This window comes from Maniola hyperantus, chromosome 9 (genome assembly GCF_902806685.2).
Source record: "Maniola hyperantus chromosome 9, iAphHyp1.2, whole genome shotgun sequence".
Taxonomy (NCBI): Eukaryota; Metazoa; Arthropoda; class Insecta; order Lepidoptera; family Nymphalidae; genus Maniola; species Maniola hyperantus.
In genome coordinates, this window is record NC_048544.1 from 1,176,050 (window position 1) to 1,196,028 (window position 19,979).

General features: G+C 35.9%; 2 protein-coding genes and 1 long non-coding RNA gene across 5 annotated transcripts in view; 2 read left to right on the top strand and 1 right to left on the bottom strand.

The window, feature by feature from the left end:
* The window catches only part of CdGAPr (GTPase-activating protein CdGAPr), a 53,698-nt gene extending 46,527 nt beyond the window's left edge, over positions 1 to 7,171 (top strand). For all 3 annotated transcript variants that reach the window (XM_034972070.2, XM_069500822.1, XM_069500823.1), the window contains 2 exons: positions 2,673 to 4,640; positions 5,922 to 7,171. In XM_034972070.2, the coding sequence (XP_034827961.1) occupies positions 2,673 to 4,640; positions 5,922 to 6,000 (2,047 nt within the window). In that variant the 3' untranslated portion in view covers positions 6,001 to 7,171. The remainder of the gene's footprint in view (positions 1 to 2,672; positions 4,641 to 5,921) is intronic.
* Positions 7,172 to 7,174: 3 nt separating this feature from the next.
* On the top strand, positions 7,175 to 11,846 carry LOC138402788 (uncharacterized). Its single transcript, XR_011237123.1, has 2 exons — positions 7,175 to 11,384; positions 11,433 to 11,846. It is a non-coding gene; the product is annotated as an uncharacterized lncRNA (long non-coding RNA).
* A 624-nt stretch (positions 11,847 to 12,470) lies between these two features.
* LOC117985172 (SID1 transmembrane family member 1-like) overlaps positions 12,471 to 19,979 on the bottom strand; it is a 41,675-nt gene continuing 34,166 nt past the window's right edge. Inside the window, exons 18-20 of the mRNA XM_069500840.1 lie at positions 19,775 to 19,900; positions 16,695 to 16,773; positions 12,471 to 16,114 (exon numbers count right to left, since the gene is read on the bottom strand). Of these exons, the coding sequence (XP_069356941.1) occupies positions 15,938 to 16,114; positions 16,695 to 16,773; positions 19,775 to 19,900 (382 nt within the window). The 3' untranslated portion in view covers positions 12,471 to 15,937. The remainder of the gene's footprint in view (positions 16,115 to 16,694; positions 16,774 to 19,774; positions 19,901 to 19,979) is intronic.

The window sequence follows — 19,979 nt, forward strand, 5'->3', positions numbered from 1 at the left end:
CACACTATTAACATGCCACCCCACCAATGCGACACCACCATCTAATCTTCTATATCGATGATCCAATGATTTCCCGGGATAAAAAGTAGCCTATGTCACTTTCCGGGTCTCAAACTATACCCATGCAAAAATCATGTCGATCCGTTGCTCCGTTGCGACGTGATTGAAGGACAAACATTAAGGATATTGATTATGAATGCGAAAGTGTGAATGAATGAATGAATGTTTTTTTTACAATAATTAGTTATTAGACAAGGACTTTATTTTGAGTTTATGTTGAGATGGATGTGTGGTGTGACAAGGATGGATAAGATAAGGAATGAATATATAAGGGGTAGTTTGAAAGTAGCGCCAGTGGTAGAAAAGATGAGGGGTAATAGGCTGGCATGGTATGGGCATATAATGCGGAGGGAAGAAAGCCATGTCACTAGAAGAATGTTAAGTATGCATGTGGAAGGAAAAAAGAGGAGAGGACGACCAAAGAAAAGGTGGATAGATTGCGTGAAAGAGGATATGCGTGAAAAAGAGGTGGATTATACATTGACGAATGACAGGAATGAGTGGAAGAAGAAGACATGTTGTGCCGACCCCACGTAGCGTGGGATAAGGTAAGGAAGAAGAAGAAGAAGAAGACAAGGACTTTATTCAAGTGGGGTGTGGTGGCGTGGTAAGCTTGTTTTTCCGTCATATTTCACTTTTACAAAAGAAGTTTCCACCAATATTACATTCCATAGTAGTAGTCGATTAAATCTTTACGTAGAGAATTAGTTCCTAATATTGAAATCTCCCATCTTAGATATAAAAATGTAGTTTCGAAACATTTGGAAAATAATTTCTTATGTACAAAACTTTAAAATATTTAGCATGCTCTGAGAATCATTTCATAAAAATAAATTGTATGTTTTTAATTGTCCTTTTTCCGTAAAAAAAAACTTGAGTCTATAATTTAAATCGTGGGTGTTTTAGAATGATGTGTACTATAACTTATTATTTGATAGTCTAGAATATCTCTATAAAAATTTCATAACTAAAATGTAGGATGTAACTCTTATTTCTTTTTATTTTATTCCTACAGATTACATTTATGTGCCCAATATGGATATTTGACCCCAATTTTTTTATTACTTTATTATAAACTAGGATAAAAATAATGACGTAAACTAAAAAACTAATTAAATCGATCAAATAACAAAAAAGTTATAAGCATTTAAATATTTCTGAGTAGACAGAGATAGCGATGTAGCATTTTGACTTCAAACCTACTAATGCCTTATAGTAGCTTCGTGCGGTTTCATACAAATTTTCGTTTTGCGAGAAAGGGATAGAAGATCCTCCCACTCCAAAATTAAAATGCCTGTAACTTTGTAAATCTTTGTTGGATTTTAATATTTTTTTCAGCGTACGTCAATATTTTTATCCTAGTTTATAATAAAGTAATAATATTTATCAAATTCAAAAGTAGGAAAATACCCAATTGTACAAGCACACATTTTTAGTAATTAATGCTGTCACTTTTGGCAAGCGCATTATATTCTTGTCAAAAGTGACAACATTACAAAATTTAAATAAACCACTTTAATCGCCCTTGTTCGAGTCTAACAGCCGTACTCAGAGTCGCTAATCGTTACTTAAAATGGAGTTAAAACGAGACAGATGTATGTGAGATATATAGCTCTGTCTCGTTTTAACTAAACTTAAGTAACGATTAAGCGACTCTGAGTACGGCTGTAAATGAAACAATCATTCCTATTTCAGGATAGTCAAATTTACTATATTTACACCCGAAAAACTACCACAGGTAAACAAAAGCTTGACGACACCACAACACTAAACGTCATTCTAAACCACCCCTAAATCAACACCCCTAGCACCAAACTTTGATAGCAATCAATGGCTCATCGCAATTTGATTGGCTGCAACTTTTACTACAGACTAAAATTCCTGACCTAAGGCAATTGAAGTGTCATAATTGCAGCCTTAAATTGCGAGAATCGTAATATCGCATCCCTAAGTCGAAACTGTTTTAAACTTTCAACTGAAAAAAACACTTTTTTCAGAAACTTAGAAAACTGGTAGTTTGTGGCTACAGAATATATTAAAATTATTTACAGTACGCGGCAAAAAAATAATGTGTATCGACCTTTAGAATGAGATTTCGGATTTGTAGAGCGTGTCTCTGTCACTCATGCCTATGTGACGTTCTTTCGGTCTCAACAACAGACAATAGCTCTACAAAACCGCTATCTCTTTCTAAAGGTTTTTACATTATTTTCTGCCACGTACCTACTGTTTGAATATTACATAAAGCATAGTTAACTACAGTTTTCCCGCATAGATAATCGAGATCAGCAGGGCGATTGTCTAAAACCTGCATCAATCATTATTACAATCTCAATTGTTCTGATTGGCTGAATTTGTGCGATTCTTGTTGCAACAATGCATTGTAGCTATTAGTGAGCGAGCATTAACCAATCAGAGATGATTGCGATCGTGACATTGTAGCTGTCAAACAATCGCGGTAGGGCCACAGAGGCAGATTACATCAAAAGACAAGGTTTTTGAGTTGAAACAGTTTTAATTTAGGGGTGCGATGTGCTAATCACAAGTTTGGTGCTAGGAGACATATTTACGATTAACACGAACTAAACAACGCTTATTAACACCGCTTGCAGAGAGCGGAACTCACCGCGAAAACAAAAAAACTCGGCCCGGTACAGCGGCATGCATCACCCGGTTCTAAACGATCCAGAAAAATCTGTTACAAGACTGACGTGGCACGGCAAAGACGGACATTCAACATTAATCAAAATAGACTGGCCTGCAGAAAATTCTTCTATAAGTAATCTGACTACGAGCACTTTAAATTCGGGCCCCGTAACTCCTGTTACTCCAATTTACGACCCATTAGAAAGCGATTCTGAAGTCAGCGACAATAGACACACTATCACTATCAAAAGCAACGACTGTGACAACTGTGACGAGGAAAAGTGTCTCAAGTGTGAACTAAAAGCGGCAGATTACGAAAATGTCAACGCGCGAGATTACTCAGAACAGAACTTACACGATAGCCTCGAAGCTAGTCCCTTGCATTCCACTGATATAAGCTACCAAAACCTCAATAGACTTTCAGCAGTTTCTACATCATCAAATTCCGATCAGAATTCCCACAAAAAGGAGAGTGAAGTCATGAAAATAATGACGTCGTCACACGAAAGTTCGTCCAGCTACTCCAACGTGAGCTTCAAACAGGACGAATTGTACGAATGCTACAATTTTACGAGGCCAAATTATATAAACCTATCTTCCAGCACATCAAAAAGCTCCCCCGGTAGTCCGTTAAAAAGTCCCTTGAAATCGACCATAAGTATAACATTCCGATCGCCAGTAAAATCTAAAACAGATGATTATGAACCGATCGGGAATATGGATACTCCAACGAACGAAAGAGATTCCGTATACGAAGATATAGATCTTGATAAAAATTTGTCTATAGTTGAAGACGCTACTATACCACAGACAGATGCGAGTCTGCCGACGCAGCAAGCTTGTCAACCCGACGATTTTAACCACGATCTCATCATTCTGGAAACTCCGACGGAATCCACTGTAGATGACAACATAGATGTGTACAGTCAAGTGAAATTCTTTAGGAAAAGCATAGAAGAAGTAAATGCTATGTTATTAGAATCTCCGGAAAAGGAGATTTGCTCTGTGTATGAAAATATAGAGTTCGAGGAAACTAGACAGCGCGATTACGAAAACATTAATGTTGATACTCTAAAAATCTGTGATAAAGTAGAAATAAGTAGTGATAAAGAGAACGAAAGTTTGGAAAAAGAGAACGGAAACGTTATAAAACCGCCAGTTGCGACTAAGAACTTGAATGTTAGGGAACTGGCGATACGCTTCGAGAGTCCCACGGAACAAAAGGGACCGTTTAACTTCGATAAATTCAAAACTGAAGTTAAGTATCCCACTTTAGAAAGAACAGAGGAAAAAACTGAAAGAAAGAAAGATACGAAACCGCCACCGATTTCTCCGAAAACTTACAAACTATCAAAAAATTCTAATGCCAGATCCTTGGATGAGAATGCGTTTGTCAAAGAGTTTGGCAATGAAAAAGATAGGAGAAAAAGTTTAGAAGTAAAAGATGTGAAGCGACAAGCTAAATATTTGCCCGATTTGAACTTAAATATGGAGGAACCGGAGACCAAATTAGAAAGTATTACGCCTACGACGGAAAATAAGTTATCTCTAATACAAAGATTCGATGTGAAAAGGCCTACCGACTTAAAAAACTTAATCGGTTTCGATACAGAAAAGAAGTTGAGTAGGGAGCGTATCGAAAAATACAAAGAAGAAAGACGTAATTTTTTAAGGGAAAAGTATAGTTCGCAATCCTTTAGAAGTAATCCTGAACAACTAACGAGGATCAAGCTGAAGAAGGATGAAAAAGACTGTGAGAGACTGAAAGAGGAGTTGCCTAAGTTCGAGAGGAGGAACACGGTTGATTTGGGGCAAAGGATGAGGTTCTCTTTGGCGAGAAGTGCCAATAACTTGGACACCATTCCATCTCCAATTAGTCCTGGAGATGAGATGCCCAGGAATGGGGACGCCGCTGAGAGAAACCACCAGGAAAGGTATGTCTTCAAAACTTTCTATACTCTGTCCGCGGAAAGAAATTAGTATAGCGCTCTCTCTGTTACGTAATCCATACAAATGATAGAGATTAAAACTCAATTGGCGACCATTTTGAGGCACCAACCAATAAAATTCGAAATTCAATTCAGAAATATTGTCAGAAAACATTCGGAATTCAGTTAGAAAACATACTTTCGCTTGTGATTGGTTGGTGACTCAAAATGGTTAGTATGGGATAACGTAACAGAGAGAGTGCTACACTAACTTCTTTCGGATAGAGTATAGTGGTGAGAGTCATGTAATGTAATAAATACAGTACGCGGCAGAAAGTAATGTACATAGGCCTTTAGAATGATATTCCGGCTTTGTAGAGCATTGTCTCTGTCACTCATACCAAATGACGTTTTGTCGGTCTCAACGACAGAGACAACGCTCTACGTACATAAATATTTAGGATTACAAATGATTTTTATCGCCACGGTTGAGCACTTAAATGTTGATTGATTTTGTTTGAAATTGCAGTCATTCTCATTTTAACATTTGAAATTAATAAAATCATTTACCATATTCATTTTTCTCCAATTTGATTTTTGTGTGGTAGAATATAAGTTGATTTGGAAAATATTGTTATAAATTTTTGTAAACATTTCGCAAATTGAAGTTTTTGAGGTTAAACTCAAGCGCACGAATTAAATCAAAACATGCACAATCAAGGAGTATATTTGGAACAAATAAAGATTTATTTATTTATTTATTATATATGAAATAGATGATGCCCGCGACTTCGTCTGCGTGGATTTAGGTTTTTAAAAATACCGTGGGATCTCTGTGATTTACGGGATAAAAAGTAGCCTGTGATAGTAAGGTAGGCCTTCCCGGGTAATGCCCCGGGATGCAAGCTATCTCTGTACCAAATTTCATTCTAATCGGTTGAACGGATGGGCCGTAAAAAGCCAGCAGACAGCCAGACACACATACTTTCGCATTGACAATATTAGTATCAATATACATATACCTCTTATAATATAAAAATGAATCACTAAATGTGTTGGTCATCGTAAATCTCGAGAACAGCTGAACCGATTTCGCTAATTCTTTTTTATAATATTCCTTGAAGTGGTTCTTACATAGAGAAAAATTTTAAAAATTTGAATTGACGTTCGCCAGGGCAGCTAGTTTTTAAATATAAATGAGGGAATAATGTTTAAAAGAAAATTCTTGTCGTGTATTTGTTTGTCAAGCGAAGATTTGTAGTGTTTAATATTTTTTTCAATTTGCAGGAGAGAAAAAGTGTCACCATCATACAACATACGCGACATGGCCGCCATGTTCGAACAGAAGTCACAAGGCACAGGCTGACCCTCGCCTCGTTATAACGAGTAACCGTTATAACGAGCGACCGGTTATAACGTATAACGTTATTATATTTTATCGTTGTAACGAGTTTCCCGCCGATTGAACGTCGAATCGTTGTCGCGTGATCGTCATTTTACGCTTACGGCGGTTACGCACTCAGAAAATACGTTCCTTTTTGTTTTGTATGGGACTTTGGCTTATGACATATGTCGTAGATCGCTGGTATTCTCACGGATGACGGATAGAACACGAAGTGCAGTGCGTAATCGCCGTTAATGTACGATTAAGTGCAGCTTCGCAAAGTAGCGTTTTCCGATCTCCTTGAAAAGGTATGGCATATGAGCTGGAAAGTTCCTCATGCGCACAGCGCAGGGCTATCACTTCGTCAACATTCTTATTTGATTAAAACGCTATGTAAGCGTAGTAAACGTAAAATAACGACAGCATATGTGCGACGCTTTGAAATATACGATTCTACATAAAACTTTGATTAGTTTGTTTGGTGTACAATCCAAGTAAAACTAAAAGATTTAACCGTTATAACGATAATAAACGTTATTAATAACCGTTATAAAGATAATAACCGTGATAACGATAATAACCGTTATAACGTTATAACTATAACGAACATTGCATTATAATCGTAACGTGTATCGTTATTCCGTTACGAATGTGGATAATATTTGTAACGCTTTAAATTATTTAATAAACTGTTATTTTAAGTTTATTTGACGGTAGTTGTTGCAATTTGTGTTGCGTTAGTTGTTGGTGTAAAGCTTATTTAGCACATTATTGGATATTTTGACAATGATTTATTTTCCAGCCTTTGCGGGACTTATAATTTGATTGTATTTTATTTAATTATTACGATTACGATTGTAGTGGTGTACATTCGGTTTTAGTCGGCGTCGGGTTGCGCTTTTCTGCGTAAACAAATTTGCCGATGCAACTTTATATATTACAAAGTGGTAGTGCTATACACGGATGATAAAATATGGTAATGTTGGCGAACGGAGAGTGATCGTTTTTGTTACGTTGTTTCTATTTATTTTATTGTACATAATATACTATAACTACCTATATTAGTTTTTAAAAAAAACAGAAAAATACTGTGCAATCTTAATGGAGGCTTATTTTGAAAATGTTTTAAGATATCTAACCTTTTAATTTAACATTTTGCACGATAAATCAAAAACTATCATGCATAAAAATAAATAAAAATTTGTTTTAGAATGTACAGGAAGCCCTTTCATATGATACCCCACTTGGTATAGTAATCTTACTTTATAAGTTGAAAATACTAATTATTTGTTCAAAAAACTTTTTAATTTTTTTTGTGATGTAACCACAAATTCACGTTTTTCAGATTTTTCCCCTAATGTCTGCTATAGTACCTACCTACCTGCCAAAGTTCATGATTCTAGATCAACGGAAAGTAGGTTTCTTCACAAACAGACAGACAACAAAGTGATCCTATAAGGGTTCCGTTTTTCCTTTTGAGGTACGGAACCTTAAAAACATAATAAAAGTATAGTCTTAATGCGCGTAGTCAGGATATTGAGCTTAAAATATATATATTTTTTGCTATAATTGTGCAGTATTTTGTCTGATCACCAACAAAACTAAAACATCACACTAAAGTATTATGAAGATTGTGCTTTTTTTTAAGTTTTTTTTATATTTGTACCGAGTTGTGAATTGTGAATACATGTGCAGTTTGAATGAATCTCGTTGTTGACTCGTAAAGCTTATTATTAGGCCAGTATAAAGTATGCGAAAATAGTTGAGGCGAAGAAAACTGTGTGATTGCACGAAATGAAATTTAACAGGAGTAAAAAAACTCAATAATGTGGCCAATTGGGTATTTGACTCCAATTTTTTTATTACTTTATTATAAACTAGGATAAAAATAATGACGTAAATTGAAAAAACTAATTAAATCGATCAAATAACAAAAAAGTTATAAGCATTTAAATATTTCTGATTAGACAGAGATAGCGATATAGAATTTTGACGTCACACCTCTCTAATGCCATAGTAGCTTCGTGCGGTTTCATACAAATTTTCGTTTTGCGAGAAAGGGATAGAAGACTCTCCCACTCCAAAATTAAAATGCCTGTAACTTTGTAAATCTTTGTTGGATTTTAATATTTTTTTCAGCGTACGTCATTATTTTTTTCCTAGTTTATAATAAAGTAATAATATTTATCAAATTCAAAAGTAGGAAAATACCCAATTCTCTTGTACACAATCTCTAAGCTAAACTAAATTAACAGGTCCAAATCTAGTGCTATCCTTTGCCGCAAGCAACATAATGAAAGGGATAGCAATAGATTTAGACGTGCCATTTTAGTTTAGTTTAGAGATTGTGTACAACGGGATTAGCCACATTATGTATCAAAGTTCGTTATTTCAACCGAATCTCAGGGGGCCTAAAACTGTGCTTACACAGTTTTAGGCCTTCTAAAGGTGAAAACTGTGAAAGTGTTTAAGAGTCGTGAGCAGATGCCCTTTGACACTTCCTAAATAGTATTAACTGCGTAGACTGAGTAAAATAGCTAGACTAAAGTACTGTGTAACCGCGACTGAGATAGCGATAGCACGACGTAACGATGAATAACACGGTAGTCGGTATTTGTATTAACCGATCAACAATATTTGTATTAAACGTTTTTTATGTGAAAACAAGTAAATAACTAATGAGAAATGCAATGATGCCACGAATTCTCAAAGTTTTGTTTTGCAACTAAAGTTGTAGTCCTTGAAATAAATGGGTTACACGATAAGGGACAAAAAAAAGGTTAGCTGCGTCTCTGTTTATCACATTAGTAACTTTATCTGTGCTCTCTTTTTAGTGTGAATGAGAAAGCAAACGTTCCTTTGTCTAGATTTTTTACTTTGTCTACGATTAACTGTTCCCCGCCACGTCGCCACTTCACTGTGCCCTACAAAAAAATACTTTCAAACCTTGAAATACAAATACCTAATTATAAACTTAAGCGCCACGCTAATAAATATGATAATTTCGATACTTTTTCTAAAATTAAGCTGACAATAAAATTATGAATTGATTAAAAAAATCCCTTTTTAAAAATAAATCTCATTTCTTCGACTCTCATAGACTATGGAAATATAAATGGAAAATATTTCGATATTCTTGTATAATTAACTAGTTAGGTATATTAGAACTAAAGTAAATACTTTGACTTAACATTTTTCTTAATAATATACCTACAGTTTAGTGAAGTGGTTTTGAACAATAACAAAACAAAATAATGTACATCGACCTCTAGAAAGAGAATACGTTCTACAAAGCCGAAATCTCATTCTAAAGGTCGATGTACCTACATTATTTTCTTTTAATTCTGTTGAAAACAATAATATTTATAAAATAAAATGACGAGTTTTTCTATCCAAGTAAGTATTTGTATCTCTTTCTTATACCTCCGTGCGGAAAAGGATAGCACATGATTTAAACCAGTCAATTTAGTTTTGACTTTTGAGATGTGTTGAAAATAATTAGCCACAATGGTACTGATTCTGAGCATAACTTAATTTTAGAGTATTCGCATCATCTTCTTACTAATGTAGTATGAAAAGGACAGACACAGTTTGACAGTTTTAAATTTAATTTAGAGCTGTCAAACCTCGTGACTTTAGCTGCCAGTCGCGAGTCTATTGTTTTTTGTAGCGTGCACTAAAATTTAGTCTTTAAATGAAAAATTCATGTTCCATCCTTTTTTAGCAATATTAAAAAGAAAAAGATGCTGATACTAAGTTAAGTTAGTTTAGAGAAAGACAACAGAATCGGCGCCATTAAGTATCCTTAATCCAGAAATATTGCAATTATCTTTTTTTTACCTATAATTGTCTGAATTTATTCTTGCACTATTGCCTAAAGAAATTCACAGTTGTAACTGTGTATTTTAGGCTAAAGTGTCAGACAACTGCAGGATTGCGATTATCTCATTGACACTGTCAAAGACGGGTCATCTTGATTGTGACTGCTTTGTGCGATTACTCCCTAATGCTTGTGATGAAAAACCATTTCACTAGACCTTTCATTGATTGTAACGGACTGTAAATCTGCCAAATAAGTACCTACTGTATACTTCCTCCATTTTGTAAAAATACTCATTTACGCATCGGAATATGAAAGACTTGGATAATTGTAATAATTATGCACTATAATATCCCCTAGCAAAAAAGCTGTGAGTCGAGTGGTTAGGACGTCCGCCTTCTAATCGGAGGTCGGGGGTTCGATCCCGGGCACGCACCTCTGACTTTTCGGAGTTATGTGCGTTTTAATTAATTAAAATATCACTTGCTTTATCGGTGAAGGAAACCATCGTGAGGAAACCTGCATGCCTGAGAGTTCTCCATAATGTTCTCAAAGGTGTGTGAAGTCTACCAATCCGCACATGGCCAGCGTGGTAGACTATGGCCAAAACCCTTCTCACTTTGAGAGGAGACCCGTGCTCTGTAGTGAGCCGGTAATGGGTTGATCATGATGATGATAACATCCCCCGCGCTGTTGGCTAATCGATATGCAGAATGGCCCGCTGCCCATGACCGAAATTCGGGCGGGAAGACATTATGACAGTTGACTAAGGCTGAGATCTATAGAGCGCACTTTGACTTTGCTCAGACTTAAGATTGAGTTAAAACGAGACAGATTAATGTGGGAGATGTAGCTCTATCTCATTTTGTCTCGGTCTTAAGTCTAAGCTAAATCAGAGTGCGCTCTATAGATCTCACCCTTAGTCCACGAGCCATCTCAGTCATGCGATGCATTTAATGGTACCTAGGTACAGTTTCTTGAGGCGAATAGTTCACTTTGGTCCGACGACCTATTGAACGCTTGACTTTAAGAGTTTAACTGGGTCGCCAATTACCTAGTATGCGAAATCGCAGTCAAATAAATAAGTTATTATTACATTTTTTTTAAACCGTCAAATGCCTAGCATAATTACTTACCATAACAGTCAAGTCTATTATATTCCGATGTACTAGACTAGTAATCTAAGGTTCTATACATTGTATCCATTTTCAAGAATTATTGTTAACATGTAAGGCTATTTGTATGTAAATTATGTGAAAAATATAACTTTGGCATCGCTACGAGACTGCATTTGGAATCTAGTTATTGCAGTTTAATCTAGTTATTGCAGTTTTAGACGCTCTCTATTTGAAATTAATTGTATTGCTAAAAGAAATGATTGATATAAAATTTTAGGTTAAGATTTGTTACGTTTCTGCTTTAATTAAAATAAGTACCTACTCTTTAAAAAAACCACGAAATTATTTATTTTGATTTTAGCCAACTTCCAAAAAGAAGGAGGTTTTCAATTCGGTGCGTTTTTTTTAAATTTTTTAATCATGTTCATGTCTGTCATAAAGAAATTGTCAGTAAAATGGTGTTTTATGGCCATTAGATTGACTTTTAGGCTGAGATTTGACTTTGCTCAGACTTAAGACTTAAAACGAGACAGATTTATGTGAGAGATATAGCTCTGTCTCGTTTTAACTCTGTCTTAAGTCTAAGCAACGTCAGAGTGCGCTCTATAGATCTCACCCTAAGTCACTACTAACTATTAATAATAAGGTTTAGTTGCGCCTTAGAGTAAAAATCACTTTTTTTATTTTTGTCTAAATGCAGTCGAGGGTAGTAATGTTAAAAAAAAACTGAGCTTTAAGCGTCTCCCCGGGAGCTTGCTGTATTAATATTAATTACAAAATAAAGTGTAATTTATTGTACGATGTTTAACGAGTAACAAATTCTACCGGCTTGTAACTTTGAGTAGACGACCATGGAAATTGATTATACACAATAAAAAGGTATTACTGAATTGCTATCGTTTTCTTTTTTTACCCCACCCAAGGCCAGAAATATGGAGGGTTGTGAAAAATCTAAAGGTCTTCACAGACGAAATACAGTCGTCGGGGTACTTCTTTGTCCGTCAAAATAAATCGCTTCCACTGTATCCAATAACCCCCCGTTCCCATTTGTCGCTTATCGCTTGATGTTCCAGAGGCAGTACATTTTGACACAAAATCGGTTTCCGACTAATGAATACATATAAAATGTTCCGCTACTGGAACATCCGACAAACGACAAGTGGGAACGGGGGGTAACGCACACTAGGGAACAAAAGTCTTGATAGGGCGATTGTCTAAAACCTGCATCAATCATTATTACAATCTCAATTGTTGTGATTGGCTGAATTTGTGCGATTCTTGTTGCAACAATGCATTGTAGCCAATAGTGAGCGAGCATTAACCAATCAGAGATGATTGCGATCGTGACATTGTAGCTGTCAAACAACCGCGGTAGGGCCACCGCAATCGCGAAGTGATTGCGTTTTTGACGTTTCGATATCAAAGTAATGCAAAGTCTAAAATAGTAAGTAATATGTAAGTAACGCAATCTCTAGAAGCTGTATTAAGGAAAATAATAATGAATAAAACAAAGATTCATATAAAAAGCTATTTATTCACAGTCCTAGTTACAATAAACTCATTTCTGTACAACAACAATATTACATACAATTACACAGCCATGTCATAGCGGTTTACTTTTTGAAAAAACCCCATAATTTCTGTGGAGATCATTGAATGTTATAATATTATATTCTGTATTACAATTATATTTTAAACAATAACTTTAGCACCTAACTAGAAATATTAGTGCAAAGGAAAATTGAAATTACGTACTTTAAAAGCAGTGTAGTTTTAATTCTGTCGAAACTCGAAAAGGACGGCTTATTTAAAATTTTAATGATTCAATTTTTGAAGTCTGAATTACGTAGTTAATTAAATATAACTTTTGAGAAATTCATAACGAATTCATTTTGTGACCATAAGAAGCATTTTAGTACTAAATATAAATACGTAGGTGTAAAAATTCATTTATTATCATCTACACCATTTCAATGATTAGATTAGCTATGAAGGCAAAAGCATTCTCATTGACCATTGATCCTTAAAAGTAAAAACTCAGGTCTATAGAATAATCAGTACCCTAATTATAAATGCGAAAGTGTGTTTGTTTTTTTTTAATTTGGTTTGTCCTTCAATCACGTCGCAACGGATTGCATGGGGACAGATAAAGACCTGGAGAGTGACATAGGCTACTTTTAATCTCGGTAAATCAAAGAGTTCCCACGGGATTTTTAAAAAACCTAATTCCAGGCGGACGCAGTCGCGGGCATCAGTTGACAGCTAGTACCTACGTTTATAAATTATAAGCCTAGTTTAGTGACTATCAGACATACCCTGTACAACTAAATAGAAATTACAAAAAAAAAAAATAGGAAATATAAAATCACATAGAACATAAGAACACAAAATAAATACCTTAATTCGTCTTTACTACGTATTTCTTATATTAATAGCATCTTTAAAAATCATACAATTTCATAACGCTTCACCGTAATATTGTCATATTTTTTGCATCTGGATTGTCTTACAGTAGTAATTAATAATAATAATCAATCTATCCGAAATTTTTCGATGAGCATGATGTTAATTGTCAAAAAGACGATACAATTTTTGACAAATAACAACGTTGCTAAGTAACCTATCGACAGATTGCAGATGCGATTGATTAATTATCACTAGTAACCTATGTATACGAGCTAGCGCGCACTACGGTGCGGCAAGTTGCGGTGCGTTTTAAAGTCTGTAAATTTGAATTTAAATGTATGAAAATCCGGTGAGAAATTAATTCCGCAGTGCGCACGCTTCTATCAGAGATAATATATTAACAAGTACAGATTGCTAACGTCATACATTCATTCGAAGCTCGCGTAAAACTCCTTAAAGTCGCCGGTACCTCGTATTTCGACTCCTTATAATGGGATGGCGTTACTGTGCAAGCTGGAATGTGATTTATCGAATCTATTTAGTGCCATCTATCAAACAGCTGATAAAACTTAAATTTCAAGTATGACACCTTCCCTCAGCGTAAGGTAACCCCAAGGTATTTGGTTTGTAAATCTCAATACCCGGGTTCGAATCAAGCTAATTACATTTTTACCGTACAAAAAAGTGTAACACAAGAGGATAACAAAAGAGTAATTTTATTTTAAAGTGTCAATTTTGGTCACGCCATCTATTGGAATTTCGCAAAACTCCTTAAGCTATCCAAAGCATCCTAAAATAAAACTATAAACTAAATACAGATTTCATAAAGTTCCATAAGTCATTAATTAAAATTATGAAATTGCTATTTTCAATGGTGATGTTCTGAAAATATTGTATTTTATTACTAAATATAAATAAATTTGGTAAACCAGAGGAGTAAAATATGATATTTCATCGAATCCATCAAACTTTTATTTCATACGAGCCAAGTAACGCCATCTAGTAATAGCCTTGAAATAGTTACAAATTTTAATAGAAAGTGAGCGATCTGCACTTATTAATAAATAATCTCTGCTTCTATGTAGTCCTATAGTTCACAGATTTAATAATATATTTTCTACGTTAATAATACTCTTCAGTTTCCGTTTATCGTAATTGTCATTGTCATTCATGTAATTAACATAATAATTGCTAGGTAACTATTGCACACCATTATAATGGTAAATGGTAATCTGACTACTATACCACCTATAAAACGTGTATTTGCAATAATAAATTATGATTATGATTATGATTATGAGGTTTTGCGGAAAAAACGTACAGAAATTTACCGTAGTACGCGCTAGCTCTGACGCGTACATTTTGACATCTCACTCGCCATTCTAGCTCTATGTGTCAATTATCTTGTCAAAAGTAGGAATTTAGTTCTTAATAAGGTGAACATGACAGTTGACACACAGAGCAAATATGGCGAGTGAGTTCTCAAAATATACGCACTGTATACCTTATTAATAAAATATTATACTTATTTCAATTTACAAGCCAGGTTTTGTCACAAGCTAGCTTCTACTTAGGGGCAAAATGTCAGTTGGTCCAATTTAAATGGCATAAGTTCAACATTTAATCAATCAACAAATTAAAGAAATTTGAAGGCAATTTATTGCCATACATATTAGTACTATTATTAATTTCGAAGTTTTATTTTCTAAAATATGCCAACATGGCACAGTATACTTCGCTCAGACTAGAGTAGAAGCGTTTTTATTAGTTGTCATATCATCCATACTAATATTATAAATGCGAAAGTGTGTCTGTCTGTCTGTCTGCTAGCCTTTCACGGCCCATCCGTTCAACCGATTTTGACGAAATTTGGCACAGATATAGCTTGCATCCCGGGGAAGGACATAGGCTCCTTTTTATCCCGATAAATAAAGAGCTCCCACGGGATTTTTACAAACCTAAATCCACGCGGACGAAGTCGCGGGCATCATCTAGTAATAATATAAGAGAGACGATTATATAGGTGTACCGCTTGACTGAGACGGCTCGTCGAGCAGGGTGAGGGTTGCGAGAGGGACAGCGACCTCCGTGAAATGATACACTTAATACATAAAGATCTTTGGACAACATAGTCAGCGAATGATGATAGAAGACGCGTTTTTAACAATTATTGACATTCGGAAATAGAGGCCACAAAAGACGTAACTTCAACCATTACATCTTTTTATGTAGGAACATTTAATGCCTCCCAGTGACGTCGAAGCGTCACGTTTGTTACAAGTTTTCTTATAATGGAGCATAAATAGTTTATGTCTGGTGGAAAACTTCGGCCGTGGTTAGTTACCACTCTAGCGGAAAAGCCGTGCCGCCAAGCGATTTAGCGTTCCGCTACGATGCCCCGTAGAAACCAAAGGGTTTAATAAAAACTGGCATTCCCCTTCCAGGTCAGTCCGCTTCCATCTTAGACTGCATCATTATCAGGTAAAATTGTAAAGGGCTAACTTGTATCTGAATTAAAAAAAAGGAATGCTTCTATGTTTCATCATTCGCTAGACACAATAGAATGTTGTAAGGTCTAGAACACCATCATGTGCTGGCGCGGCGTGTCGCTGAGGTTGTCGTCGAGCGTGAGGTACATGTTGAAGGAGCAGAACATGGCGGTGGCGGATAGGAAGTGCCACACGTCATGCGCGTCGTACAGCCGCAGCAGCGAGCACTGCCGGTTGTTCTGCCGCGACTGCGCCGGTGTCAGCTGCCGACAACAGGTGGCGCTGGTTACGTTCTTGCGACCCTACATCGCGCTAGCGAGATTTTCCCCATACACAAGTCTAATTCCCAGACTAAAAGCACTACCTTAATAAGTTAAAAGTGCGAATTCCTCAATAACTCAACAAACTGAAGCGAAAAGGAGTGAACAGAAATCGGAGGTTCAAAGCCAAACCCCACCCTTTGCACTAATATTGTCATACCTACTCCTAGCACAAGCTTTACGCTTAGTTGGAGGGGAAAGGGAATATTAGTTATGACTTTTGATAAAGATGACTAATATTCTACTTCTTAAGAAAAAATTCAAATGCTGACACTTTTAGACACCAGCATAAAACACAAATGTAAATTTTTGAAAAAGTGTCATTTCTGGGATTTTCGGCTTGCTTGATAACTTAGTGATTCAAACCCAGGATGGTAATTTTTTTTAAGATATCAATATGGGTAAAACTTCTAAGCATGACGGGGTGCTGACTGATAGAAAAATGACGGCCATTTGCAAAACCAAGATGGTCGGACATGTTTGTATCTAAGAAAGCAATATAAATAGTGTCATAATAACTTACCGCCCAGTTGGTGCTGAGGTCCAGATAGAAGTAGCTGGAGCCGAACCAGATCGTGTATGTCGTCGCTATGAAGATCCAGCTGTAAACAATAGTACTGATCCTGAGCACAACTAAATTTTAGAGCAGTCGCATCCTCTTCTTACTAATATAATATTAAAAGGACAGACATAGTTTGACAGTTTTAAGTTTAATTTAGTCCCGTTGCGACAGTCGCGAGCGTATCGTTTTAATTTGTAGCGTGCACTAAAATTTAGAGCCTATAAATGTATAATTCATGTGCCGTCCTTTTTTAGCAATATTAAAAAGAAGAGGATGCAGATACTCTAAATTTAGTTTCGCGAAAAACAACAGAATCAGCGCCAATAGTACATTATCATGAGTTTGCTTGTATAGCAATACGGTATTTGACATTTAGTCAAATCAGTAACTTTTTATCAAACATCAAAACGCGCACTAAGGCCTCGTTTACGGAGACGCGGGGCGTCGCGCGTTGCGACGGGCGGCGCGGCCCGCACTGACTTTAAACATGGCGTTGTATGAGTGCGTTTACGGAGAAGCAATTTTATACGCGTTTGTTTGAGATGGAGCGTTTTTTGCGGCCGAGCCCGCGGATGGCATCGACGCGTCCCACGCGGCGTTCATCGTGGCGGCGCACGCGGCGGCAATTCTCGATGAAGCGATGCCCGCCACGGAACCTTCTGCCAGTCTTTATTTGGAAATCGCATAACGCATCTCTATGAACAACATCGAATATTGCCATATGTTTGTGATTACGCGTGCGATGCTAAGTGCCGCCTCACCGTAAACAAAAAAAAAACGTACGACGCGCCGCGAGACGCCACGCCACACGCGACGCGCGACGCCCCGCGTCTCCGTAAACGAGGCCTCAGTATGCGATATTCTATGAAATACTGGAATGTGACGTCACATCATAATGACGTACTTTTTTAGTTTAATCGATAATTTAAAATGGTTATTACACTTAAAACTAACAAAGGACGTGGATTGTACGTATTTTGGAAGACCCTCTATTTAATAATCACTGAGAAATAATTTATTTTTGATGTAGGTACCCAATTTGAGTCAAAGCGCAGCCCAAGCCGCAGGCGAGGGATTTAATAGCGTCAAAATTGATGCGAAATAAAATTATGGCCAAAATTATATAACAAACACACATATAACATAAATCTACAATATACTCGCGTATGGGAAAATTTATAATTATTGTTATTGTTAACTTGAAACTTTGAAGGTAGGTTCCTTCTAGGGCGCTAGTTATCAGCTAGTTTTATATATTAATAGCCGACCCGGCGAACTTCGTATCGCCTAACAGTCGATTCTTTTAATACTTTAAATAGGCTAGTTGACACTTTTTTTAAGTTGGTCTTAAATGGTTAATATTTGTCCTGTTAGATCAAAAAAATTAACACTATATTTTTTGCGCCCTAAAAACCGTAAAACTTTAATTTAAAAATATATTTTTCTTAGACAGCTGAAAACACTGTCGGCCATGTTTGACCGATAGATTATCTGTGCTCTGACGTCATGCATTTGTAAACAACAGCATAACCTCCCAAAGTTTAATAAACATGACTTCTATACTAGTTTACATGAAAAATATAGTAAATATCGTTATTGTATCATCCGAGAATGTAAAAACGCATCGATAAAGACCACAGGAAAGTTGTGGATTAGAGTGCCCAGTGAAATAAATATACGTAACACGCGAAGACTTGCTTAAAGGGATCCTATATGACTAACGACTTCAACCCAAATTTATTTTTGCAAAGATCACTTTGTTGTAAGTCTTACTTAATAACTTATTCAATTTATAAAGAGAAAACGATATTTTTTTACGTTTACTATGAGTTTTTAGAAATATATAAAAACTAGCTTATGCTCGTGACTTCACCCGCGTGGACTTCATAAATTTCAAACCCCCATTAACCCACTCAGGGGTGGAATTTCAAAAAATCTTTTCCTAGTGGATACCTTCTCTTTACCTACAAAGAACACACGCACTAAATTTCATGTATCTAGGACCAGCTGTTTAGATGTTTAGGCTGTGCGTTGATATATAAGTTAGTCAAGACTTTAAATTTTATATATATGGATACTACGTTAGTCCCCGCGTGACATAGGGATGACATTTCTTTGTTTACATATTTAATGACGTCACATCATGGCTGACAGCATTTTCTGCGTTTCAAATTAAAATAAAAACTGTATTTTTTTTAATTGGATTTATATATCCATCCTGCGTTTTTAATAATTGTTATTGATATATTTCGTTTTCTTAAGCAAAATACTATAATAAATAATCATTTATTGGACGAAATTAGATATGAGTCAAGTAGCCTATTTTTCTCTCCGTAAGAACCATCCTCGTACTTCAAGGAATATTATTTTTTATTTTATTTTATTCGTTTTTTGCAATCAACAGCGATATATACAATATAATTTTACATAATAACAGACTGAAAATAAGGCCAAATTACGAGACATTTCACCGCGATTAATAGCCTCATCTGGTGACAGAAGGGCTGGCTCATTTTTTGCGCAACGGATCAGCCTGGCTGTCCAGCGCGGAAATGCAGCCAGTATTCTTGGCACCATTCCACGCGGTCATGATTTATATAGTAATTAGATAAGGCTAGCTTTAAGTTTTATTGTAATAATAAAAAAAACCGCTAAAAAAAAAAAAAAGCCAAATAGGATGACAATTTTTTACAGATTACTTAAATAGATATTAATTATAAATTTATAACAGTACGTTGATAATTTAAACAAGCTTTACAATAAGATAATAATATGAAAATATAAAAGTCAATTAACTAGTAAAAATACCTAGTAGGTGATTCACAACATATGTATGTGTGTGTGTATGTGTGAGTGTATGTGTGTGGGTGTGTGTTTGTGTGTGGGAGAGAGAGTATGCGTGAGTGCGAGCTATAATATGCGGATTTATAAAAAAAGAATTAGCGAAATCGGTTCAGCTGTTCTCGAGATTTGCGATCAGCAACACATTCAGTGATCCATTTTTATATATCGAGATAAAGAGAATTAGGGAGAGCACTAACCTGTACCACCGTATGGACTCGCGGTGCAGCAGCTTCATGACGATGTAGAACAGCGTGTAGAGGAACAGGTTCGACATCAGCACCAGCAGCAGGTGCGACGCGAAGTCGCGGCTGTGCTGCGACATGCTGCACCCACGACAACAACAAATACACTAGCCGCCAGGAAATATTATACATCGACCTAAAGAGCCTCAATAGCTCAACC